A 27,806-nucleotide genomic window follows, 5' to 3' on the forward strand; every position below is an offset into this window, starting at 1 on the left:
GGTAAAATCAGTACAATTCCCTGCACTGGGGATTGTAATCAGTGAGAATGGTTAGTAAACTGTTGGAATTACCTTGCTGCAATTGAACTGGTGAACTGTTAATTTCTCCTGGCAAATTTTGTTACTTGATTGTGGAATTGTAACCACTGGATAGTGCAGTGCACTGGGACAGGCTACAAAGCAAAATAATAAAGAGCCATGACTGAGATTTCAAAACAAGAGGATTTCAAACTAGCAACTAAACAATAAAATTTGCTGCCTTTTAAGTGGCTTTCTACCTCGTCGCTTATCTGGCCTATTAGTATGATGGTAATCATATGAACCTCCTCCAGGTCAGAAGGCATGTCATGGAACTGGTTGAATACATAACTCAAACTTCCTTCATGTAGAGTCATGGAGGAGGAGTTAGTCTGCTACTAGGAAAAATGGAATGGCTAGCCTTTAGCCATACCAGGTGCTTTACATTTCAAAGCAGGCTTGAGGAAAGAGATACTGTCCAAATGGCAGAGGCATTCTGAAGTTATCAGAGACATCTGTATTAGCTAGCTAGCCATTGTTATTTGAATGAAGTACGGTCCTTAGTATAAGTACTAAAAATTGGGAAAATGGTGGGATGAAAGGGAGAAACACTGGTGAACGGCTTATATTTGAAAGAGTGACACCAATCAAATGCATTTTTTGTAAGACTGTTTGTTAAAAGAGAGTAAATAAAAATCACTTAGAAAGTGCCATATCGTTTTCTTTCTTTACAATTCAGAATATGGTCAGGAAAGCTGGTGACTGGAGAAAAAACATAGAAGCAAATAGCCGACTGATGAAGAAATTTGAGGAGTCTAGAGCAGAACTGGAGAAAGTTATACAGATTGCCAATTGTTGCTTAAAAGAAAAAGGAAATCCTGAAGAACTTCTCAGGAAACATAGCGTGAGTAAATGCTCTGATGTTCTTCATGGAAATCTTTGAGTACATGACATACAAGTGGAAAGCCTACTTAATTTTAAAATTGATGTGGATTGCTTTCATATGCAGAAATTGACAGATCAGGTCAAATTAATGTTAAGATTGAAAACCAAAAAGGAAAAAAGAGATCACCCTCTTCTTGATACATGTAAGCAACCAGAAGGTGAAGACAAAAGACGGCCCAGCAATTAGGGTTGGTTTTGCCAGTAAAATGATTGGGAGTGAGGGCACTGTATTTTGCCAGTCTCACGTAATCACTGCTTTTTCAGATCAATGTTTGTGTCTGTATTATAACCATTACTTATGCATGTAGCTTTAAAATGTGTTCTTGTTAAAATACCATCTCAGTGTATTGGCTGAGAATAAATAAATTTGCTGGACTTTAAACAGCTAGAAATAGCTCAAACTTCAGTTCTTCAATGCAGCAGAAGTAACCTTGTAAACTTACACAACACATTAGGGAACTTCATGTTGGCAGGTTACCATATCAATAACCAGCTTTTTCTTCTCACTTTCCACCTAAACCTCAGGAATTCTTTAACCAGCTGGATCAGAGAGTCCTAAATGCCTTTCTGAAAGCGTGTGATGAACTTACTGACATCCTCCCAGAACAAGAGCAACACAACCTGCAGGAAGCTGTGAGAAAACTCCATAGGCAGTGGAAGGTTAGTAAAACTGAATGTTGTCTCTGGAGATTGTTTTAATGTTGGAATGTTTCTGCATGACCGATATGTTGAAAAAATTTAAAATTAAACAAAAATGTATTATTTGGCCTCCTGTACAATTGGAAAAAAATTATTTTACAGCATTATATACAGTTACACCTATAAATACCTTTTTTAAAAAGATCTGTTAAGTGATCAAAAATTCAGAAAGGTGAGAAATTAATTATGAAACCTTAATTTCTCCACCTACATACAGCCATAATGATACCTGTGTTAAGAATGTTTGTTGAGAATGGGTGCTAGCTTTTCTTAAGCTATGCTAATGCTGGATGGTTGCAGTTACTTTCCCAACCTTAATAAAACACATTTGTAAGAGGTCAGGCTGTCAGTTTAAATTGTGTCTTCTGTCTAAGGCTCTAACAACTGAACAAACATTGCTCATAAGCTATGGAATTCTTTGCGTTCTACAGCATGTTTCAGGTCAAAGCTGCCATGATGGATGGGTGGTTTCTCACTAGCACACAAACAGGAACCTTTGGAAGGAGTTGTGAATGTAGTTTCCCTATTATTGTTTGTTTTATTATTTTACACAGGAAATATTTGGTGTATCTTGCCAAGAATCAAGATCTCTCTGTGATGTGCCTTATACATACATATTCTGGTTCAGAAAAACTTATGATCTTATGATATATCTAAGAGATATAGGTAAAAGGGTTGCTTTATTTACTAAAATGAATAAGGAGAAGCCTCTATCTGTTCATGTATATATATGATTTATTTACTAAATCAGCATTTTTAGATAATTTATTTGTAGTAACTTCATACTGAGGTAATGGAAGTAGTCTTTTATCTCTGTACTTGTTTATTGCCCCTGTGGGTGTGTAGGATCTTCAAACAGAAGCCCCATATCATTTGATCCACTTGAAGATTGACGTACAGAAAAGCAAGTTCCTGGTCACAGTGGAGGAGTGCAAAGCTGAACTTGCTCGACAGAACAAGGTGTTATCAAGAGAAGGAAATGAAAGAATGATCGAGGAACACATGGTACAAATTATATGCCACCACGTGGGCATTTACAGAAATGCATTTCATTGTCAATAATAAACAGAAGGTCTGCACAACTATTAAGCCACCAAACAGTCTGTACACAACTGTATTATAGATCAACCCTTGAGGTCCTTAACAAAAATTTTGATTTGAGCTTAGTACAGTTTATAAAAAAATATTTAGATAGGCTTTGTGATTTTGGTCAATTTTTATTTTTATTTGCATTTCTTGTTTTGTCTGCCATCAGTTGTTTTTTGGTGACAAGGGATCTTACCATCTGTGTGAGAAAAGGCTGCAACGGATTGAAGAACTGTGCCAAAAACTGCCAGTTTCTGATCCAGTGAGGGCTACGTTGGAAAGCAGCCAACGAATCCTAAAGGAGCTCAAATCCCAGATAGACAGCACATATGTAAAGCTAACAGAACACTCGAACACCTGGAAGGGCTACAGGAACAGGTAGCAGCTCAATTGATAGCTGGGGCTCATAGAGCTTTTTGTGTCATCACTCCTCTAAATGTTGTCACTAACACATAAATGTGTTCACTAACACATAAAAAATGATACGATACTGTGTCGTTTAGCTTCAACTGGAAAGCTATATTTTATGTAGCAATTCCATGAACTATTGGAGTTTTGACTGGAATTTATAATTTTGGGCTTGAATTTAAAAGGTTACCATTTTGTGGTGGCCATTTTTGTCTAACCTTTTTCCTTGCTTTGCATTCTGTTATGTTTTATTTCAGATTTTCTGAGATGGCAAATTGGATTTTATTAACAGAAAGAGAGCTAAAGAAGATAAAGGAAAGTGTCCATGATACTGCCAAATACAAGCAATGTAAAGCATCTGTGGGGGTGAGCCCTTGGCTTATATTCTAACAAAGCTGTCATTGCTACTGGGGCTCTGGATAAAAGTATATTCTGGAAAAGTGCGACTGTTTTACTATGGAGTCCACAGTAGCTCTGCTGATTCCTGGTATTCATAAAAACACTTCCATGAGAATGTTCTACATGCAGCAAAGTATGGCAGAAGCTCCTACTTGTAATAATTTAGAAAATGGCAGGTTTCTTTAGCTGTGTATTCAGAACATCCAAAATACAGAATCAGAGAGAATATATACTTGCTGCTCATCCTGCTGTATGCAGAGTTAAAAGTGCAGTGCGAAGAAAAGCCAAAATTTGTGTACTGGGGGTTTTTGAAGGATCAAGTTGCTATCTTACGTTTAGGGATAACTTCTATAATAAAAATTCTCTTTTATGATAGTATATCACAAGAGGCAAGGAAACTTTACTACTCACTTTCGCATTGGTGACTGGAAACAGAAGTGGTAGAACAGAGTTGTTTGGCTAAATTAGTTTTAGGCAATAATCACTTGCAACCTACCTTGCCCCTTTTTTTTTTTTTCCCCCCACATACTAGGAGCAAAAATAGGAATGTCACATACTGTATGAGTTTGTGTGAAAGTCATGAGCAGGTTATGAGGCTAACCGTGCAGAGAAACAAAATTAGGATGACCTTTAAAAAGCAGTTAGACCTTTAGTTTAATGGGTGCTTCTGCTCCAAAACATCTGATTTACTCATGCAGTTTCACTGCTGGCAACTTCACATCAGCACTGGCACAAAGACGTGAATGAACTACTGGGTGAAAAGATGGAAAAAAAGAGCTATTAAAATAGGAAAAAAAACCCCAAACCACAACCCCGCAACAAATCACAAACCCTTATATCACATGAAATTTTATGTTTGGGAAAGTCAGCATTTAAGATTTAAGTAGTAACTAAGAAATTTGTGAATATATGGAAAATACATACATGTAGCTATCTGTAGGTAAAAATGTTAATTTGTGAGGAAAACATACTCCACTACTACTTATTAAAGAACAGTCTAATAAATAGTAGTGGAGTAAGGTCTGTGGAGGAAATGCAGAAATCTATGTTAACTGAAACAGAATCAGATAGGGTATGCAAATAGAAAAATGCTACTTTTCCTGTGTTTCAAAATAAGAATCAAGGTAGTATGTTTACACTACTAATCTTTGAACTAATGTCATGAATGTCCCTCATTATTATATTTTAATTCCTTCATAGGAAATTAGGAAGCATATTAACAAGCAAGGAGAAAATCACAGCTGGCTGAAATCTAGAGTTGCTGTGTTGACCACTATATGTCCTGATTTGGAGGCCAAAAAGACAGAGGAGGAACTTTGTAAACTTTCCAGTGACTTCAGGGGACTCCTAGATTTGCTGGCTGAGGTACAGTAAGAAGGACACAAGAACTCTTCATTTACAGTGTCACATGAAAAGACATCAGTCATGTCTTTACAAGCATAAGTTCCCTGCTGTGTTTTTTTAATTAAACTGCAAGCATTCAGCAACGAAAGCCCCATTCATATTTATTGGGTATCAAAGCCTTTAGAGTAGCAGGCAAAAACTACTGACATTATTATAATGGATCTTTTCCCTTTTTCAGGATTGGAAAGCATCATAGTAACTGTTTCTGTTTGGTGTTCAAAATCTCAGTATGTTTAAAGGCAAATCATAGTTTTCTAAAATCAGCTCTTAGTGAACATTGGCAAAACCGTGATGTACATCAGGTAGTGGATATGGAACTTGACTTTAATCTTCAGTTATGTATCTTTTATGCTTTAATAATAAAGGAATTAATGTAAGGTAGTTTCAGATCATTAAGTATGCCTATCACGCACTTCGAGGTTGGAAAAGACCTTTAAGACCATCAAGTCCCACCTAGCACTGTTAATATCACTACTAAACCATGTCCCTTCAGGTCCTCAATCACATGTCTCTTAAATACCTTCAGCGATGGTGACTCAACCACCTGCCTGTGGAGCCTGTTCTAGTGCCTGATAAACCTTTTAGTGATTAAATTGTTTCTGATATCCAGTCTACATCTCCCCTGGCATAACTTGAGGCCATTTCCTCTTGCCTTATCTCTTGTTACTTGGCTGAAGAGACAGACACCTGAAAAGAGGTTGTAGCAAGGTAGGTAGTTGTAGAGAGTGTTAAGGTCTCTCCTGAGTCTCCTCTTCCCCAGGCTAAACAACCCCATCTCCTTCAGCTTATCCTCACAGGACTTGTGCTCAGGATCACAGGCAACTTATTGCTTCACAGTTTTCACAGTAAAAAGAAAGATCAGGAGAAACTTAGAACATCTTACACTTGGAGGGTAGAACAGATCCATTTGAAAAAAAAGTTCAGGATAGCGAAACGGTTCAGGCTTCAAATTCTGTTGTTAATGTCAATTCTTGTGGAGGCCTTGCAGGTGTTCCAAATGTGTAAAAGTTCTGTGTATTTATTGAAACTCCTCTAAACTTCTGTGGTATAAGAACTGTGTTTGGAAAGTTGGAGGAACCAATGTTCTGATTTCCAAGTGATGGCAAAAAATTGAAGACAATAAAAATAGCTATTTATATATTTATTTAGTATTAAAGTACTTTTGCTTTTTGTTTCCTCAAAAAAAAAAAAAAGAAATTAAGAGCTAGAGTCTAAACTTGTTTTGAATCATGAATTATGTTTAAAAGCATAATCTAGCAGTAGTTTATACTGTGGTTAAAAGACTGCTGATTCTCCGGGTTTGAATACTTTTTACAGCTAAATTTACAGCCTGTTGATCAGATGGTTGAGGCATTTTAGACAAGGCCTGATACTGGGTATTTCCAGAGTTCAGCATTTTTTCTGGAACATAAAGACTAAACATTTATATAACAGGAAAGAGAAGGCTTAAATCTGAATGCCCCTCCAAAGTTAATATTGCTTGTAAAGAAAGGAAGGAAGGGAAGAAGAAAAGAGAGGAGTTTCTTAGTTCTAGAATACTTCATGATTAAAACCTTAAAACATAGGAGCTGGTTGAAAAACAGAGCCTGTGCTGAGAATCAGCTACAAGTATGAACTATGAAGCTACAGTATCAGCTGAATCATGCTAAAGAGAGAAGAATTTTCTGATATGTTGAATAGATATATCTTTATGATATTCTGCAAAGTGAGACTGGAAGTTACACCATATGTATATTGTGGTCCATTAAACCAGGGTAACAGGGCTTTTTAATATATGTTGTTCACTAGGGCATTGCTCCAGCAGGTCCAAAAGGCAGCAAGATTTTTTGAGTTGAGTAGCACAAGTGTTTCAGGATGTGGGTCAGCTCAGAAGGGTGAGGACAGCCTGTATTTTCCAAGTGATCACTAATAAGTGGCTGTCACAGACAGGTATTTATCATATGGCAGTTTAAGTGGGAGTATGTCTAAACAAGAGAAAGGTCTCCTTGGTCGCATTTTAAGCCTACAGTCACTCTTTCTGTCTAAAGTTAAATGTGTCTGTTAAGAATTCTGGAGATGAAAATGGTTTGAATTTAGAAAATTTACTGTATTTTTTGAAAAAATATATAAATATGCCCTTAAAATATAATGTGCCTTTTGACATGAAATACTTAAAAGCTATCCATAATTGTAGATTGAAAAGACATTAGGCACTGTTGGAGACTGTGTCCAGTACAAAGAAGAAGTTAAGAGTGCAATTGAAGACTTAATCAACAACTCTAAAGAAGCCCAAGCAGAGGCTGAAAAGATCCTGGATACGGAAAGTTTATTACAAGCTCAGCAACTACTACTTCATCATCAGGTAGAGCAATTACTCATGTCTGTATTCAATTTTTTTTTTTTGTAAGGTAGAAAGTATGTAGTTACTAAATTTTATGTCCATTAGCATAACTCTTTATATTTAAACTTGAAAGAGTTATAAAGGAAATGGTCTCATATGGCCTAGTATTGATTTCTTATAATGAAAGAAGTAGTCAGTATTTTTTAAATGTTAATGCCCAAATATGAACTTGCTTTTCAACTTTTACTGAATATCCTTTTATTTCACCTGGGTGTTTTTGGCATAGAATACCTAAAAATTGGGTTCCATTTGCTTGAAATTTTAGGTGTGTACTCTGCAAATATGTAGTCTCTCTCTTTTTACCTTTTAAAGTTTGTGTGTCAGATTTGATCATGGTCAATTTGGCCTGATCTTGGTTTTGGAAATTTTTCAACTTCAGCAGCTTTCTGTGGCCACAACTCTGAATACTGGAGGGGAGGTGTATATCTAGGTGTTATCTCCACCTCTAGGTAGCTACTGCAGGGACAGATTGGCCTCCAGTCTGTGGGAGTAGAACAGGAGGCTTTTTATGCACCGGTAATAGATCAAAACATCAGTAGTTAATTATAAATTGTATGGGTTGCATACAGCACAAAACATGGATTTTAATGACAAATATTGGAAATTTTAACTTTGAGGCCTGTTCAAAGCTAGTAAGAATAATTTACTGTCAGTGTTTGAGCATTATGTAAGTGTTTTATATTAACATCTGTTTCTATAAGGTCAGGCATGTCTTTTTGCCTGACCAGGCACTACTATGTCTTACCTCTCTTATCTAAACTCTTTGGTGTTTGTAAAAGCTATTGTATGTGCTAAGGTTCATATTTGTTCTTTCAATACTCCACATTTCTTGTCCATCATAGGAGACGTAGTAGGAATAGTCAACTTCTCCCTTAGTTCTTAGATCCTCCTCCTTTTCATATGGAGTCTGTTAAGGTAAAACCAACTTTGACAAAGACCTGAAAGTACCCAGAATAGAATTGAGCAGGGAGCTGTGAGCTTACCTAGCAGGAGCAGCAATAGGTCAGGCATGTTAGGAAAGGGGAGTGGAGGTAGTCTTAGGAGTTTCTGATAGTGCTACAAAGTAAAAAGCACCAGACAGAGTTACGCAACTTGGCCGTCCCCCTACTGCTCTCTAATGAAGACTCATAGATTACTTTCACAATCTGAGGCTCAGATCTATGCTTCAAAGTGTGCAGAGCAGACCTGGATGCTTCCAGGCACTCGTGAGGAATACATGCACCTGTGGCTGCTGCTCCAGTTGCTCAGCTGTTGGGGCTTTTGCTTTATAAAATATTGCTTTGGATAAATGGCCATACTGTCACTCAAAAATCTGTATACACATTTTGGAACCCAAGGCATATACTTGATGACCATATGAAACACTCAAGAATACTTGTCACAGTTTATCCCTTTGTCTATTATTCTCATAGCACACCCTTGCAAAGGCACAAAGTGGTTTCATTGTGACAGTTTCCCAAAGGAGCTAAAAAGTCTAATCATTCCTGTTGGGTGAATCCTTTTAGCAAAGGACAAGGAGACTCCGAGCAAAGAGGCAAGATGTGCAACATCAGATTTCCCAAGCTAAACAGTTGCACATGGAAGGTGGACTGCCCAGCACGATGCAAGAGGATTTACAAAAGTTGGAAGGAACATTGGAGAACATGCAGCAGACTATGGAGAAACGTGAAGAGCAACTGCAGGTGAGTCCTTTACAAGCAGGCAAGTAGAAGTTTAATTTATTTAATTATATATTTTAAATTAGTAAGGAACTGATTTTTTTAATGTAAATAGTCTGAGCTCACATTCTCACCTCTGAATCTTGGGCCTTGGGGTTTTTATGTTCAGTACCTCCATGAAAACTTCTTGAAGCTGCTGGATGCTTCTTTATTAATAAAGAACATTTTGTTTGAAAGTGTTTAAAAGTCCCCAATATTCGTCATAATAGATATTTAAAATAATTTACCTGTGAATTAATTTTTAGATGTGCTATCTCCCCTGGTTAATAAAGATGGCTGTCCCTTGAGAGTCTTTAGGCTGGCTATTAGACTAATAACACCTGATGCTGAGCAAATATAATCCTCATAATTACTGTGGGAAATACATGCTGTCAGCCTAACTGTAAAGAAGGAAGAAAAAAGTCACAGAGAAACCAAATGGATTGCTCCAGGTTGTATAACTAATCACCCAACTGAACTTGTGTTAGACTTTATACCTTCTTGTGCCCTTATCTGAAATGTCCTTTACATTTCTCTAAGCAGAATGGTAATCCAGCTGTCCACTGTTTCACACAAATGTTTAAAGTCATCAAAATTATTTCCTGTGATAAAACACAAGATAAAAAACATGATTGATAGAGCTCAAATAACTTCTTAATGTAAGAATTTATTATTTAAACTAATTTTCTAAGAAATCCCATACACAGAGTATTAACTCAGGCCTTGCTTTACTTCAGAATCAAGAAAATAATTGTTTATACTGTCATAATTCTTGTGACTTTTAGGTAAATGCTGTAGATTAATCAAAATCTTACATTATCAGAAAAGAACATAAAGGTTCCTATGTGTGAGTTTCCAATGAGCAGGGATATTTTTCTACTGTTTTACTGTAATTTATTTCATTAGAGAACTTGAAAATCCTTTTAGGTATTGCTGACTACCTGTCAACATAAGCATCTGCATTTATTACTTTGGAATTCTTATAGAGCATTCAAATATAAGATTTAAATATTGCTGTGACCTTAGGGAACGGTGCATTTTTGAACAGTGCAGTATGAATCAGTGAAAATTCAAGGGAAAACTTTAATTGGGCTCAGAACAGTTTTATCTGTAGAGTAGACGGCATTTCAGGAGAACCTGAAATTTTATGTCAGGTCTTTCTCTTTATTTCCTTCTTCAGTAACTTACGAAATTGTACTTCTCCCCTCTTTGATCTTTTTGTCTTTGTGTTCCTGTTTTGGGTTGTTTGTTTTTGTAGGTCACAGTAAATAAATGGGAGCAGTTTGAAAGGGACAAAGAAACAGTGGTAAAATATCTCAATCAAGCAAGCTCTGCACTTGAACGTATCTTAAACTTCAGCAGTTTAGAGAGCCTCTCGTCAGAACTGGATCAGACAAAGGTATTCACTGTGGAATACAAGAACTGAGATATCTCTCTGCCTTGCTTGTTAACACATACTGAGCTTATTGCCTTCAGCCTTTGCATGGTTAATTCTGGTGCAAACTGCATATACAGATCAGACTGCATAAAGTGTTTAGAGGTCAAAAGTTATTTTACAAAAGATCATGAAGAATTTCTCTAAATCTGCATCTGAAACACGTGTGGAAGGTAAAACGATTTGGAGGACTTCCCATTCCATGCTCAGTAATGATCTATTCTAGTAAGCTAAACAATGTTGAGCACTGGCATATCAACATCAATAGTTTGCTCTTTGGCAAGGTTATACGGACTGTGCCAACTAGCACTTTTAGCCCTGAGGAGAAAAAGGAGAGACTTCTACAATACAGACATAAGCTGGAATGTGCCGCTTGTCCTTAGTAGCACAGAATTATCCCAGTTCCTTTTATTTAGTAATACAGAAGTAATAGTAATGATGGCTTCCCTAAGTGCCATGCTTTGCACAATGTTTTTATCCTTTGATGAATCAGATGATACTAAATTATACATTTCTTGGCTATGCTCAGTATCCACTATTCTGGTGTACCATTTGTAACAGAAAATAGGTCTTAAACTAAGTGAGTTTACAAGCTACAGGATACTGCAAAATACTTTCTATAAAGGGTAAGATCTAAAGATCCATAACATCTTCGACAATTCACAAATAAATTTCTTGAAGAGTTATAGAATAAATTTTGATTGGTTGACTTAAAAACCTATGGATGTAGAGTCTCCCTTGCTAAATTTTATTCAAGGTAGTTTGCTCAAATGAACATTTCTTAAATGCAACATAAAGCCAACTTTCTTTAGAGTTTATTTTTATATATTTATACATTCAAAATATACGTATGGGACACATACTTTTTCTAATCACAAACTTGAGGAAAAATACTTTCTGTGTAATACATTAAAATCTTTATCATTGTATTAATGTGTCTTGCATTCTTACAGGAACTTTCTAAACAGTCTGAAGCAATAGCAGTGCAGGCTGAGAATTTGGTGAAGAAATCTTCTGAGATACAGCTTGGTTCAAAGAACAAGCAGTCCCTTCAACAGCAGGCAAAATCAATCCAAGAACAAGTGAAAAAAGTGGAAGTTACTCTTGAAGAAGAGTATGTTCTTAACAAGTCGTAATATTTTTTCTCCACTATAAGATTGTATCAGATTTCTAGAATAGCTTGTCAGCATTTTGTGTTGTCTCATCAGCTGCATCATTTACAGCTTGCTGTGGCATAGAAATCAGGTTACAGTACCAAATATGTCAAAAGAGTGTGCGCAAATAAAATCCTTGTTTAATAATAACACAGTTATTCACAAGCCCCAGTATTGTGAAGAAGGAATAGTTAAACTCATTCTTGTGGTACTAGACTCTTTTAGAAAGAAAAATCTCAGTGCAAGTATGAGAACAGCAGATTTACCATATTTGCTTCAGTTTCTAGTATTCCCCTCTCTCCATAGGAATGTCAAGAAGTGCCTTCATCTTAGCAAAATGCCCAGGTTTTATTTCATGGGCAGTATCAAAAGCTGCGCAGCTGCAGCAAATAACAAAGGCATCATTTGCCAAACTTTCTTTAAAAACTGAAAGTTCAAACTCCAAGAAAATATTGTTAAATCCTGTAAATATCTGTAGCTTTTTGAATTTGTAAAAATTTCATCCTTTCTCTCAAGTGTATAACTCAGTTATTGAACTCAAGTTATTCAACTTCAACATCAGCTGTTGCTATTCTCATTCTATCTATATACACATATATTTATATGTGTGTATGGAATTAGTGGTTTTGCATATATTGGATCTGATACACAAGTCATGGGTATATGTGCCAATTCTATTTTGTCTGAATTGAATTACTATGTAGGATAATTTGCTGTATAAGTTTGAGCAGGTACCACAACCTGATATTGACGATTATCATGCTAATCTGACTTTAATTTGGTGCCATTTTCTTTCTGCTGTAAAAGAGTAGCTGTAAAACAGAATAACTAGCCTCTGCAGTAGATGTAAATTTCTGATTTTTGGTGGTCTATAGTTTTTATGTAACACTTTCTCCAAAATGAAGTATTACAGTGATTTGCAGCCAAGTTCCACCATATCTTACTGAATACTTCTCTTAATACATCATTTTCTCCAATATTAGAGGGAAACCTAGTGTGATTTTTCAATTCAAGAAATTTATCCTTTCAACAATGAATATTCACTTTTTTAATAATGTGATCTATTTTTAAATGAAAGCCATCATTGATACACCCTTTCAGTGTAGATACAAAATGGGTTTGAGTTGCATTTATGGATTGTACAGAATGTCTGTGGTACTGTGACAGATAATAAAAAAATAAATCCCTTCTGTAAAACATAAAAATATATATAACTCAATAGTGAATCTACGGAACATATGATCAATGTGTAAGACTTATGTTGTAACTCACATCATCAGTAAAAGTCTTGGCCGAGTAATTTAAAGTGAAGGTGTACCAAATACATATGTTGCATTGCTATGCCAATATACAGGAAAGGAGAGGAAAAATTTGAGCAGCTCCCATAGTAACAGAGCAAACTTAGCACATCTGTTTTCCAAGGAGATCATGTGTAGCTGTGTTGTGTATTTGGGACTATATTCTTTACAGCCTGTGGCTTTCTTACAACCCTAAGGAAGGCAGATACAAAGGCAAAGTCTTTTCAGCTGTTGTGCCACTGATTTGGTCCCTTGATTCTGATTTCCAGCAGTATTTTCTTGGGCTGGACTTGGAGTGAAATATTTTTGCACTTTATTTTCCTGCAAATAACTTGAATTTGAATACATTCTTACCAGTAAATGGCTGTTGACATTCTTGACATTTTTCATTTGTGAAAAAAAAAAAAAGGCCAGTTTTTATATTTTTAGACTCTATCTTTTATTAAAGTTTCCTCTACCTTTAATGCGGGAGGAAAAATTAAAATAAAACAAAAACTTTTTCACATGGAATGGTTTTTAAGGCTATATTTAAAAGGAAAATGTATTTTGGGGTTTTGTAATAGTGAAACTTTTCTGATGAAATTTTAATATTTTCCATTGAATAGAAAATGCATGTCTTGCAAGCCATGTGTAGGGCCTACATTAGCTGTGGTTTCTTTACAGAGACTTGAAAGGAGCAGAAACTTGTATACCAGAAATTAATGCTGTTAGACTTTATAAGGGCCTTAGACTTCTTACTTGTGACAAAAAGAGTGCTGTGTTTGATATCCAATATATACAAGAATCAATCATACTGTCTCTGTTTAGCGTAACTATAATGTATGTTTCAAAGAATATAAATCTCTTAACTTTGAGATACTTGAGTTATATCTGTTGTTGATTCTTTTGGCTTGATATGAAATCATTGTCTCAGAAGAAACAAACTACCTATAAAATGGGCTGATTGCTGTTATAAAAAAAACAAGTTTAATAAAGCAGCATCGGTGAATATATGTACATCCACAATACATTGGTTTTAATCATTCTTTTCTAGCATTAAATGACTAACAACTGCGAACTCAGTTATCTCAATTTTTAGCTATCTGATATAATCCTAATCCCATATTATTTAATATAAATCATATTTATGTTACTTTTCCTTTCTCTTCCTGTAATGATAAATTCTTGATGTACAGCTGATGAATGTAGCTCTACTCTGTTTTACCTCTCGGTGTCCCCACTATGGCTAATATAATTGTTTAACTTGGGGTACAGTCTGAGAACCAAGTTTGAATTAGGTGTACAACTTGGTCCTCTAAAAGCAGGAGTTTTTAAACTGACCCTCCTGTAGATTGAAGTTATATTTTTATTCTAGCAAGAATATGGGCAGCTTCATTATTTTAAAATGTTTATTCTCTCTAATTGATTTGGTTAATTTTAGTATTAAAAGCATGGAAATGGTGAAAAACAAGTGGGATCAGTTTGGCAATAATTTTGAAGCCCTGTCCATCTGGATAGCTGAACAAGAAAAAGAACTGGAAACTTTGGAAGCATCCTCATCTCCTTTGGACATACAGATCAGCAAAATCAAGGTGATTAGTTCTTGTTATGTTTAGCATTAAAAGTCCATTTATCTGTCATTTTCCTAGAGGCCAAATGGGAGAACAGACATTTTACACATTTAGAACTCCCATGATACAATAGCATGCTTAGCACACAGATATACTGAGCAGTCAGGTGTTACGTAAACTAAAGGGAAATTCTTACAGGCTGTCTTCTGTTGGTGTTTATTTTACATATATGAAGCCTCTGTGTGTATGGTTAAAAATTTTATTTAATTTGTACTCTTGTTATTTTTTGAGTAATTTACACAAAATAGCTACATAATACAAGGTGTATAAAGCTTTTTTATTTTAAAACATGCATCTGCTAGTGGATATAAAACTTGATTTTAACCTTGCCAGCTGAAGTTAACAACTTGATTTATGTATCTTTCATGCTGAAATAATAAAGAAACTACTGCTCTTGGTAGCTTGCAAACCTACATGCCATTTATTGCTGCTGTATTTACACTGTCTTAAATTCTGTGTACATTCCTCTAGATACAGAGTTTCACTTTCTTATTCCTGAGGTGCATATTGTCATTGCATTTCAAGGGCTGACTTCATATCCTCCCACAGACGAAAACGTTCCTTGTCTGAAACCTCATGTTTCTAAGGGGACAGGGTTTTTCATTAAGCAGTGCTCACTGACGTTTAATTTGTTCTGTGACCTACACGCTCTTCAGAATGTGCATGCAGGTGCAGCTGCTTGCGCTCTTGGACCAGATTGTCACTGACTGTTTCCAAAGGACCCAGCAAGGCACTTATTCCATGTGACAGAAACAGGTTTTCAACAGATTTTCCTGTTCTTAATTTGATCACAACTTTGCCTACACCAAATAAATAAAATCTCTTGATTTCATCATTAAAGAATAAAAAATGCCTGAATTCTTGTTTCATCGCCACAGCAATTCATAAAGCATTTTCCTTGTGAAATAATATATATGCATTTATTCCACTGGTATTTGCTGCCGTGTAGCCATAATTTTCAGTAGTTATTAGGTACAATACGAATGTTCAGGACAGAAAGTGCATCACATGATGTGAATATGGCATTACAGTGTGACAGCAGCTCTTGTCAAAGTGGAGACTAGTTAAACCCTACTAGTCCATTCCAGCCAATTTCCCAGAAAGGCTGTTCCATTGCTATATATGGAGATAAACAGTAATTTTTACACTGCATTGCAAGTTTTTGAAATTGCCCACATAAGCCTTCTTCATTCAAATATCATGACAGAAAGAAAATGGTCAGCAGGTAGATTTTTATGTGTGTCTGGGTGAGCGGACATAAAGCAGAGAAAGTCCTCCAGGTAAAGCCAAGAGTACATCATTGTAACTCAAATGAACAAACCAGCTTTATGAACTGTGATATTTCTGAAATGAGTCATCTAACCTCTGACAAGTGGACACAGCTGGAGGTCTTCTTCGGCAGCATTGCTTTGTGCCTGGGTCTGAAGGATTTGTTACGTTTTGGTGTTGAGTTTCCTGATGAGTTAGTCTGTGTCACAACACTAATCAGCATACTTAGTTCATAATTTCTTGTACAACATAATAGTAAGGAATATTGCAGTATAAGGCAAATACACTCCCCAAAAAATGGTGTGTTCCCTGATATCTTTAGCTGACCAGGTAAAAAACCTGAGGTCAGCTGAATGTAATTATCATACATAGTGATAATATTCTACCTTTGATGACATTGATTGCAAAATCCCAAAGACTTCAGCAGAGACAGATTTTCACCTACGCATTTCTCTGAAATTCCTGGTGGACAAAATGACAGTTATCACAAGTAGTTACCATTGGTGCCAGACTCAGTGAGAGTTTGAAGGCCTCAATTATCCACCTTCTTTTATGTAACTAAGTGAATTTAACAGAATAGCGTGGGAGTAAAAAAGTGCTGCCTCATTTTGTATCTGCTGCATTGTTAGATAATTTCAGTTTCAGGGCCACAAATCCGGTATTTTTCCTCAGCACCGTATTCTCATGCAAAAAAGATATTTTATAATCCAAATTAATTCAGAATGTATCACATAAAGAGACACTATAAATGCTTACAGCACTTTTTTTTTTTTCTGTGCTGTCACCCTGCTAATTCTAGACTCTGAATGTTGCAGTAAGCCACTCCTGAGCTTGATAATGGCAAGCAAGATGCCATATTTTCATCACAATTTGAGCAGAAAGTAGGCACTTCCTCTGCTTTTGAGAGTGCATTTTTGGGGAAGTTTTTAGTTGACGTCATATACATACATATCAGCATTTGTATATCTGAGAATGCTATGGTTTGTTTCAAAGACCTGTCTTGGCTCTTTCAATTCCCTCCCAATTCATGTTTCTCATTGTTTTGATAAGAGCTCTGTGGCCATGCTACATCAGCAGAAATGAAAAGAATTCTGTTGTGAAAAAAATCTTAATTCGAAGTTCATAGATGCTTACTGAATAAATAGTCACTGATTGTGAAATACCATAAGTTTCTGTCTTGGATATTGTAGCTTTCATGTTTGCCTCTAATTTACAACAAAAAGAAGTGTAAAAAAAATAGGAGACAGTTGCTGTCATGCAGCTGATGAAGTGTAAAACCAGGGCTAGTTTGTCTTTATGCATTTGTTAATTGACGTAGAAGACAGCTGAAAATATCAAAGGCCATTATCACTTTTGTTTCACCATTTCCTACTTACACTGTCATGTGGTTTCTTATTTAATACAATGCCTAAGGCCATACTCACCCTATCTCATAATCTAATTTAATTTATTCTTTATTATAACATAGAATTTTAAATTAGAAAATGAAAACAATCTCTATTGTTTTTCAAACGATAGCATGTTTTATTTTGTAGGTGCTTGAAAACATATTAACGAAAGTAATCAAGTGTTAGGGTTCAGCTATTTTACAACACTGCTTTCAGTTATACACTTATATTCTTTCTGTATTTCTTTTGAATCTTTAAGAAAATCATGTATTGTTTGCTGTGAAGTAAAGATGTTAAAATATGAACCGTCTTGTCTGCTTATGAAAATATGCACCTCAGGCATTCCTCTTAATAGACAGATGTTTTTAGGGCAGGCAGATTTTTAAACCTTTTCCAGTGCTAATTTCAAGAAGAGAAAGGAGATTTACAGGGTAGATTAAAAACTTTTCTAACTAGTTATTTCAAGTGGTCAATGAACTGTCCTCTTATTTGCTTTTTAAATGAAGAATATTAGTAGCTCAGGTAAAAGAAGGAAATACAAAATACTGTTCTGATAATTAAAAACCTATTGTGCTTCTTTATTTACAATTACTTTATGTTTTAGGCTATTAATAAAGAAATAGATGGTAAAATATCTGCAATCTCAAAACTAGAAGAGGAAGTCAAGTCTTTTTCTCAGTTTGTTACCTCTGGAGAATGTGCACATATTAAAGCCAAACTGATTCAGGTCAAAAGATATTGGGAAGAGCTAAGAGATCATGCACAGAGACTGGAAGGAACGATCACAGACAATGCATCAGCACAGCAGAAATATGAAGAAAGTCTTAAACAGGTAGACAAAAATCTAATGGATTGTTTGCAATGATTTATAGAATCACTCTTAATTTTTCCAAAATTGAATATAAAATGCGTATTATAATAGGATGAACTAGAATATATGAGTAGATTTGTAAGTTAATTGCAATATCTCTATATGTAAATTTGTGCTTTGAATGGCTTAGAAAACAGGTTCAGGAAGATACTAAAATATGTACACTCAAATAATTATGCTGTCTTTTAGAACACTTAAGTGATTCTCCTGGCTATTGCACTAATAAGCCATATCCATACTTCTTATAAACACTTCAGCGTCAATCTCGGATTGTTACTAGGTCATAAAGAAAATAATTTAAATATTATTATTGCCCCAGTCACAAGGGTCTGAGAAGAGTTAGCATCTTTCAACTTCTAAAGGCACTCAGTACAACAAAAATTTAGGATACAACTTTCTCTTAGCACTAAATATATAAAAGTTGTTATTTAAAGCTTCATTTATGTATTTCCTGCTGGTTTTAGACTCTCTGATTTGCCTTTTCTTCTTAGGTGCAGCAGGAAGTGTCTGAATTTGAAGCTAAGCTAGCTGAGCCTCTCACATCATGCTCTTCAGCCACAGCAACATATGCAGCCCTTCAGGATTGCACGGTGAGCATGTGGCCAGCTATTCTGGCCACCAAGTCCAGGAAAATGGTGCCACACTGACCTCCTCACAGAAATGCCAATAACCTCCAGTCCACACAGCCCAGGGTCGAGGCAGGAGGAGTCAAGGGCTGCCTGTTGGGGTGGACAGCCCCAGGGATGTCTTCAGTAGACTTCCTATTTCTTCTCACCATTTCAGACAAACTTGGAGAGATTTTTTTCCCCACTTTAGAGAAAGGAAGGCCTAAAAGTATGAATTAATCCTTCAGGTTCTTGTTTTTAATTTTATGCATCTAAAACATTATGAAAAATAGAAGATAGGAAACATGTCAGACATTTTTCATCAAAGATTTTCATGATACTTGGGTCTTGGTATAGAGAACTATGATTTAAAAAAAAAAACCACAAAAATGGACAGAGGTTCAACTGATAATCTTTTATCTGTGATACCAGAAACCCATGGGTGTTTGGAGATTTGGTTCAGTCCATTACAAAAGGAAAACCATTGGATTGGTATTCAAACTACAAAAAAGACACAGATTCCAGGGAATTCATTGTAGCATTTTTGCCTGTGTCTATAAGTTTGTGATGTGTCTTCCCACAATCATCATTATCTTTCTTTTTTAAGAAAATACTGAAAAAAACATTTAGTCACATTGTTCTTGTAATAAAATACATATAATTTCTTCTGAGCCTGGTGGTAACTACTTGCAAAGGCTGTATGCAAGGAAGACCTGGCCTGTCTGCTTCAAAAACGTTGATACTTGTTGAGGAAAAATATTGTGCATATGGAGAATTTACTCAGACAGCACATGTAATCATTATTGTTATTGACTTTTAAACATTATGGGTATGCCAAGTATGCTATTGTAAACTCTTGTCCTTCCTACAGAATCATGATGATTCGATGCCTTAATGTGAAATTATTTTTTATTGTTTAGTTTAAACATCAGGAACTTGTTGCAGTATAATTCGCATTTCATCTTACATATGATTTCTTTCATTACTGTATTTATAACCATTACTACTGTTATTATTGCACACCTGTGAGCTGGAACTTCAGTGATCTTAAATGTATTTCATTTTGTGCTTTTATAACTCATTGTACTATATTTTAATCATTCTTATATGAACAAGTTTCCCAGCTCTCTAGAAATGGCAACGTTGGAAAAGTCTAGCCAGCATCAGATGCCATTTCTATGAAAAATAGTTAGCTAATGCTGACAGAAGTTCACAGTAACTGTTCCCTACCTCTCCCATGTCATGACATGACAGTCCTCCAACGTTGGAGTGAGATTTTGTATTTACTGCATCTGTATAAATTAGAGCAACTCTTAGACAGATATTAGGGAATTTGGAGTTTCGTCCTACATGATCATGCTATGTCGCATTCCAATTCAGAATATCTAACCCTTTTACTGCTGAATGTTTTTTCTTTAACACTGTTCTTAGGAAAGTCTTTCCTTTCTACAAGCTAGTTGATTGATGTGGTTGGGACGTGTCTGGGATAGATCTGAGTGAAATGTAAACTATGCAGTAACTTCATGATCTGGTGGGTGTAGCATTGCTTCAGACTTTGAGTAGAAGTACAGGATTTTTCCCACCATCGTTACCGTAGTTCTGTTGTTTACATATGTGTCTGCTGTTTCTTTTACATGCATTAGGACTTTTGTCATGCTGTGGAAAAACTGAGCAACGCTCTGGCCTCTCTCTCAGCCTGTGCCCGAAAGGTGGCCAGCAAAGAAAAAGCTGCTCAGCAGGTTACAGCATTACAGAAGAAATATGAAAAGGTGCTAGAAAATGCTAAAGAGAAACAGACCTTATTAGAGACTCTCCTGGCTCGGTGGCAAAAGTGAGTAGACTCGCACGTCTGTTACAATGGGCACAGAGACCTTCCTGCGGTCAGTGTGTTAGACCAAGGGGACAACTTGAGTTGGTAATGCTATGCTGTGGTTTTGTTAGGCAGGAGAAGGAGCTGTCTGCCTTCTGGACCTGGTTGGAGGGGTGTGAAGCTACAGCCAGGCCTTCAGAGCAGTATGTTTCTGCTGACAGAGTTAAACTGGAAGGTGAACTGCAGTCACTAAAGGTACGTTTGAACTTGAAAGATTGTCCCTCTACTTTTCCTTGTTTGTTTCTGTGTCTTAAAGGATGGACTTGCTCAGTTGTAGTCTGAAAAGTCACTTGATTCTGGGTTTTGGAAATGTCCTAGGGAAGTATTATGTTATCACTGTTGTCATTTATCAAAGACAAGGAAATGACAGGAAGAATGTTATTTGCAAATACAACATGCCAGATCAAGAAAAAGAATGCCCTGGTATATCCTATTATCTGTCAAGGAAGGACATTGGTCTGTTTGCCAGAGGATCCTTTCTCTAGAAAAATTCCATTGTTAGACAATGTTGCTTTCCTTTTTTTGCATGTGAGTAAAGTCACTCACATGCCAAAATGATCAAAGATTTTGAATTCACAATGGAAATCTGATTTCTAATATTTTTTCTTAAACACGAGACTTTCGTCCTAAAGTATGCCTTCCCTTGAAATTTTTGCCATTTGTTTTTAGATTAATATGAAGTAGTTGGCCAATGTAGCATCTCTTACGCCCTCCATGTAGCCTATGAATCTGTAATTTCAGTTTTAAATATTACTGAAGAGAAGGAAAATTTTGGCCTTTTGTTTGGGCCAATTTGCGACATCTCCTCACAATTCTATTGCTGCACACACTATACATTGAAAAGCTTAGTCTTGATTTTAGACACTTTCATCAAACAGTAGAGCTGTGTGGAAAGTTTGCACATTGTCCTAAAGGAGAAAGAAAAAAAATCTTTGATGAAACCTGACTGAATTACAGTTCAGATTCAGCTGTCCGAGAGGTGTTAAATACCTACTTGTCCCAATAGACCTTGATTCCTCCGGGGATTTGGCTGTGCTTATTCACTTGTCTCAAAATGGTTTACTGGAAATCCCTAGCTGTTTTTTCATTATTTTTCTTATTTTGGATAATATGATGCCACATTTAATCTGAAGGCTGTAAATTTCATTGTTTCCCCAGGATGTGCGAGCAGATGTTGAGTCCCGCGCTGCAGTCTATGCAAGCCTGTTACAGTTAAATGAGTCCCTGTTCCCAACAGCTTCCAAACAGTGCGTGAAAGCAATAAAAGAAAAATTTGAAGAGCTGGATGAGAGGTGGAAAGCTTTACCACAAACTGTTGATAAAAGGTTTGTGCTTCAGTATGTTTTTTACATGTTAAACGAAAGTAACCAATATCTGGATGTGGAATCCCAGTGCTGAAACATAGTTTTTACAGTATTACCATTAGGAAAACAAAGGGTTAAGATTCATATTTAACCCTGAGGTCCCAGGAATAGGGTGTGAGGAATCCAACAGATTTTTCATGCATTCTTTTTGGCATAATCTCTCCCTATTTTTTTGATAGAGGAGTTTTGGTTGAAGGAATATGGGGCAGGAAATGAAGATAACGTTGTGTTTCCTCAGTTACTTCCAAAATCTATATCTGCTCTTCATTTTTTCAGTTATATGCCTTATCTTGTGCAAAAACACACTATTATATTTTAAAACCCACTTGGAAGATTTCATTTGCCATAAATACTATAAAAGCTCAGTTGTCAGGCTGCTGGCTTATGTTAGGATCAGGAACACTGCCTCCTTTTTTGAAACTGTGTGTTATCATATATTTAGATTTCAGTTGTTTTGGTGATGAACATATATATTTTACTATTTGTAAAGCAGCTTTAATAATAGACCCTTTTCAATGACATCATATTCTAGGTCCTTTACATTATAATGATCTTCTACATGGCATTTCATTGTGCAAATTATGTAGAGAAATTTCTAAGGGAAATGAGAAGGTGAATAGTAAGGCCCTTCTTAAGGTCAAGGTTTAGAAGCTTAGTTCTGCTAGGTGCTGAGTATTCCTCTGGACACATTTGTCCTTTGAATTGTGTTCCTGAACAGACTTACTCACTTCAGTGGAAGTTGAGCATTCAGGTACTCACTCCTTTGCCTAATTAATGAGACTCTCACATTACATGCAATGTTGCAGATGATAGGGCAAACAGAATAGTTATGTTGGAAAATTGAATTTTTCATTTCCATCAATATTCTCTTTGCTGGAACTAGCCCCATGAAGAAAAGTTGAAGAACATACCTTGATTATTTGGGGCACTTCTAACAGTTGATATGAATAAAACAGTGGAAACAGGAAAGAGCCAAACTGGTGCTTTCAAGTGTTATGTTATTCCCCAGTTAAGAAATCAACACAACAGTCATCACATTTGTAGCATAAATTAATGTTTCCTTTTTTCCTTCCGCCTGGCATTGATTTTAATACTGTCCAGTCAGCTGTGGTTTTGATTATGGTAAATTATTTATTTACATTAAGTGCTTTCATATTTACATGTGCCATCCTATAGGATCAACTTTCTTCAGTCTCTTGTTGCTGAGCATGAGGAGTTTGATGAGCTCCTGCTCAGGTTTTCAGACTGGATTAAGCAGTTTCTTGCTGAACTACAAGCCACTTCAGAGATAAGCACAGCTGATCAACAACTAGCTGCATCTCACAATAAGGTAAACTTTTGGATGTAAATATTAAAGGCAGAGAAATTGTACAGTGCCTTTAGGTAAATATTCATCTAAAACTAGCATGAGGTCATTTATTTGTTTGAAAACTAATACACTGTTGCAGTCATATACAGTTTTCTGTTATTTGACCAGTTTAAAGAAAAATTGTAACACTGAACTGTTCTTACTGAAAACTCCTCAATGGTACTTGTTTTGTTCATAAGTTAGTACTGAAATGTGTTCTGAGCTTTTGATGAGAAGAAACCCAGACCTATTTTTCTTCTTTCCCATAGAACCACTCAATTGAAGTCAAAAGTAAGAAACAGTATTTACAAAGTCTGAAGGAACATGCAGATAAATTGTATTCTTTCAGCTGCCCAGAGGACCAGAAAACATTGCAGGGAAAGATTGAAGATTGCTTTCAGATCTTCCAGGAGGCAAGTCAAATAACTTGCCAAAGACAAGAGGCTCTGGATCAGCTGCGGGTATTCCTGGAGCTCCATAGTGCTGCATCAGGAGTGCTTCACCAGCTGAGGCAGACAGTGGAGAAAACAGGAAATATGGATAAAGCTAAATCTGAATTACTGGAAAAGGAACTAAATTATGTTATTCAAGACCTTAACAAGCTGGAATCTGTTGCCATCAATTTGGATGGTTCCCTTACTAAGGCCCAGTACCATCTAAAGCACAGCATTTCTGAGCAGAGGACTTCCTGCAGAGCTGTGGTGGATAACCTGTGCTTGGAACTGGAGGCAGTTCAAAACCTGTTGGGAACCAAACAGAGTGAGGCAGAAGCTCTTGGAGCCTTGCGAAGATCTTTCATGGAACGCAAAGAACAGCTATTGAAAAGTATTGAAGATACTGAGGAAAAGGCTGATAGGGAGGGCCTGAAGGAGGCAACACTACAAGCCCTCCAGCAAAGGTAAAACCAGCTATAATGCTTAAGATATTGCCACTCTTTCATTTGCTCGCGCTCTCTAGACTTTTTATGATGCACTGGAGATGTGTGTGTCTTTTGCCTGATCACCGTATTTCTTAGCAGGCATATATGAATCCATATATCTATGTAATAAATTTTTTTAAGCAGGTGAGCTGTTTGGATGGAGGGAGAACATGAGCAGAACACTTAGCAAGTCCCACTAATCTTTCATATTGAAAGAACAGCCAAGAAAATCTTTGTCTCAGAAATCTGCAAAGAAGTGAAGATAAGTGAATTTGAAACCTGCCTTTTAACTTGCAGATTGAGGGTCTTTAACCAGTTAGATGGTGAATTGAATTCTCGTCAGCATGAACTTCAGTGGCTCATGGACAAAGCAAAACAAATAGCCCAAAAAGATATTACACTTGCTCCTGAGATCGACGAAGAGATAAATCGCTTGGAATCTCTATGGGAGGGTACCAAGAAAGTTGTACATGAAAAGTAAGTAGATCTTGGACTTAAGCTGAGAAAGCTGGGGGTTCTTTTAGTGGGGGAGAGAGACCCAGTTTACATTTAATATCTTCTTGCTACATGAATCCCAATAAAAAAAACCAGGCTTGTATGTTAAATACTGGGTAGAAAATAAAACATAGCATAAACCAGGATATTTGTACTGGTTGTAATGATACTATTAATAAAGCCATGGACAGGTCCTCAAAATAGTGCTTATGTATATACTAGGCTTTTAGTTGCATGTTATTGTTTACTCTCCTTAAAGATAAGAAATCTCCATTGAGATTTCACTGTCACTCCAACTAGCACATACTCTCCTTCTAGCATGTATTTTCATTCTCTATTGGATATGTGTTTCTGGCAACTCTATATATTCAGGGTCCTAAATCATTCTTATATTTGTCTGTCTGTCTGCCCAAGGGACTCAGCTCATAACAATCATTAGGGTATAATCAGTGATGTAAGACAGTCTTGTGTATCAATGGAAGTTTTTAAATTTGCATGGTTAAATCAAGTGCAAGATTCATGCCATACATCCTCCTCAGTGCACATAAATTTTGTCTAAGTGCAGAAGCAAACTAGTTCTAAGCCTGGCTAATATTTCAATGGGCATATGCAATTTAGTGATGCCCATGTAATGCTGGGTTGCTGTACTGGAATGACGATACAAAAAAAATTCAATTATGTTGAAAAATGATTTTTTTTTCCCTTTGGTTTATATACTCTACTGTTAGTCTATTTTCTTGATTGACACCATGCAGGTTTTTTTAAATATGCTGGCCCTTAATAAGATCGGTGTATTATTTCCCTCTTGAAAATGTGCAGAGCTACATGAGTTGCATTTCTGGTGTTTTTTCCCAGCTGAAATCGTTCTGGTTTTCTAATGCATTTTTCAGAGATGCATAAAACTGAAGTAAGTGGAAGAAAAGGATAGCTTTGTTTAAAAATGTCCATCACTCCTTTTTCTTCAGCACTGCTACTAATTTGTATTTCTTGTTGCATGTTGCTGCAACACATTTTTTTTAGTTCTGGAATTCCTTAATAATATTAAACCCAGTAATTTCTGCATATCTGTGCCAGAAACTAGACAGTACCAACCTGGTAGTGAAGAAAACATAAAATAGCTGTCCCTACCTTATAGGTGCATTATTGGCATTATTGACAACAATGAGTTGTCCAATGTTCAAATACTGGGGTAGTTGTTGCCATCTTTATACCTAATACTGAAAGATACTGAGATACCTTTCTAACATAAAAATAATGTTAATTTTGTTTCAATTATTGATTTAAATTGAATTATTTTGAACTTTTTCTCTCTCATATAGACACAATTTTAGGCCCTTCTGAACCTGATTATTTTGTAGAGCTCTCTGGAGCATTCAGAGTAGAGCAAGCTCCTAAAGCAATTACCTCTCTCTCTTGTCAATGTCATGTTTCCTAAATTCCTTTAATTGCCAAACACTGTTCTACAACTAAACACATCCAAAGTATTAGTATTCCTTCTCTGTCTTCAGTATAAACAGCAGGATTGGATTGAATAGTTTCGGGTTTTTTTCCTTCTGTCCATTGTCTGAACAGAAATAGGCTTTTCTGGAGAGGGAGTGGAAAAAAATTATGCCTGTTCTTAGCAGCAGGTTATTCTGTTCTCAATAGAATGACAGGTAAGTGGAATATAATGTTTTAGATCCAAAAGCATGCATTTGACAACTGGAGGACAAAATCATCAGACTTATCTTGCATTACTTCAGCCTTTACTACTTCTTCTTTTTACCCCCCTACACACTCCATGTTAAAGCAAAAAGTTTAAAAAAAAAAAGAAAAAAAAAGAGCTGTGAGTGCCAGCATCATTATAGTGTGGTTTCTGGTCACTAAGATGCTAAACTTAGGAATTGAGAAGCTTGAATTCCAGTTTCAGTCTTCCTTTTGCTCTAGTTAGTTGCTTTGATATTTGATATATAGATGAGATGGCAATTCATACACTGTCTCTTTGGTGAGATGTGATGTATGGACCCACAGTGATTTGTAAAACCTAAATATTAATATTTCCTTGGCTGTTCAAACATGTTTAGCACTGCATCCTGATTTTCCCATGGTGTATTACTACATCATGTTCTCCTTCCCTCAGAAACAACTTCTAACACAGACTTTTCACATTATAGAAAGGAGCAGTCCTGCATTCTTATTGATCTGATGAAGGAATATCAGAGCTTGAAGTCAACAGTAATGAAAGTCATAGACAGTGCTGACAGTGCTTGTGTGATCAAATCCATTTGGAAGGATCATGAAGATGTCAGGCGAACTTTGTCGAAGGTAATTACATATATTTTCAATTGAAGGATCTTTGATCTTTGATTCAGAGACATTGTTCTGTTTGAAAGGTGCCCTTGAGCTATGTTTAATGTTCCTTAAATTTACTGTCAAATCTTGTCACACTGACATTCATGGTTTAAATTGTACTGATTCTGATGAGGAAAGAATATAGTCCTTTCAGCATTTTGGTAAGATCCATTAATGTGTACTTAATTGTTGTTATTTATAATTTAACACGTAGAAATGCAAAACTAATTTATATGGAAATCATAAGTTATCTGCTATTTACATAAAATACCTTGAGAGTATATTCCTATCATAGTATGAAAGGATATTCCTAGTCAACATGCTTTCACGTTTTTCCATATTGGGTAATTTTTTTGAGTAGAGATAAAGAATTGTGATCCCTGCATTCCATTCATTTCACTTGGTCATATTTCTAAAATTCTGAATTCTGCTATCCATCAGCCTGTCAGGAAAAACAGTTCTGTATTACATTCTTTCCATTCACTCGGAGGGTAATTTCATTTGGAAGCCTGTTGAGCTCTTCATTAAAAATTCTTCAGTCAGATCTGTATAAACCTTATTCTAAACTGTGTGTATTTATGGCCTGGTTTTAGTCGATATTTTAACTAGATCTGGAAGCCAGAACAGAGTTTACCAGTCTAACAAAGAAATGCATGTAACTTCCATATGATTCCTCTCCTTAATGTGAGCCATGGGCTGCATAGAGTTCCCTGCTAAAACAGTGGCCACATCTAGGTCTGAAGTAGTTGAAGCACAATAAATATTTCACACAACTCCTACCATAATATAGTCGGCATTGCCATATGGCCATCT

General features: G+C 36.1%; 1 protein-coding gene across 1 annotated transcript in view; it reads left to right on the forward strand.

Annotated features, from left to right (window-relative positions):
• The window catches only part of LOC104515236 (nesprin-1-like), a gene marked incomplete at both ends in the record, with an annotated part of 42,274 nt that extends 15,308 nt beyond the window's left edge, over positions 1 to 26,966 (forward strand). Inside the window, 20 exons of the mRNA XM_010159142.1 lie at positions 758 to 922; positions 1,489 to 1,623; positions 2,509 to 2,667; positions 2,918 to 3,126; positions 3,414 to 3,522; positions 4,756 to 4,920; positions 7,133 to 7,300; positions 8,845 to 9,021; positions 10,295 to 10,435; positions 11,425 to 11,585; positions 14,344 to 14,494; positions 17,795 to 18,022; positions 18,553 to 18,651; positions 20,310 to 20,497; positions 20,608 to 20,731; positions 21,695 to 21,861; positions 23,077 to 23,230; positions 23,518 to 24,146; positions 24,465 to 24,644; positions 26,816 to 26,966. Coding sequence (XP_010157444.1) covers positions 758 to 922; positions 1,489 to 1,623; positions 2,509 to 2,667; positions 2,918 to 3,126; positions 3,414 to 3,522; positions 4,756 to 4,920; positions 7,133 to 7,300; positions 8,845 to 9,021; positions 10,295 to 10,435; positions 11,425 to 11,585; positions 14,344 to 14,494; positions 17,795 to 18,022; positions 18,553 to 18,651; positions 20,310 to 20,497; positions 20,608 to 20,731; positions 21,695 to 21,861; positions 23,077 to 23,230; positions 23,518 to 24,146; positions 24,465 to 24,644; positions 26,816 to 26,966 — 3,660 coding nt within the window. The remainder of the gene's footprint in view (positions 1 to 757; positions 923 to 1,488; positions 1,624 to 2,508; positions 2,668 to 2,917; positions 3,127 to 3,413; positions 3,523 to 4,755; positions 4,921 to 7,132; positions 7,301 to 8,844; positions 9,022 to 10,294; positions 10,436 to 11,424; positions 11,586 to 14,343; positions 14,495 to 17,794; positions 18,023 to 18,552; positions 18,652 to 20,309; positions 20,498 to 20,607; positions 20,732 to 21,694; positions 21,862 to 23,076; positions 23,231 to 23,517; positions 24,147 to 24,464; positions 24,645 to 26,815) is intronic.
• Positions 26,967 to 27,806: the final 840 nt, after the last annotated feature.

Source organism: Eurypyga helias, unplaced genomic scaffold (assembly GCF_000690775.1).
Source record: "Eurypyga helias isolate BGI_N326 unplaced genomic scaffold, ASM69077v1 scaffold3389, whole genome shotgun sequence".
In the NCBI taxonomy this organism is placed as follows: Eukaryota; Metazoa; Chordata; class Aves; order Eurypygiformes; family Eurypygidae; genus Eurypyga; species Eurypyga helias.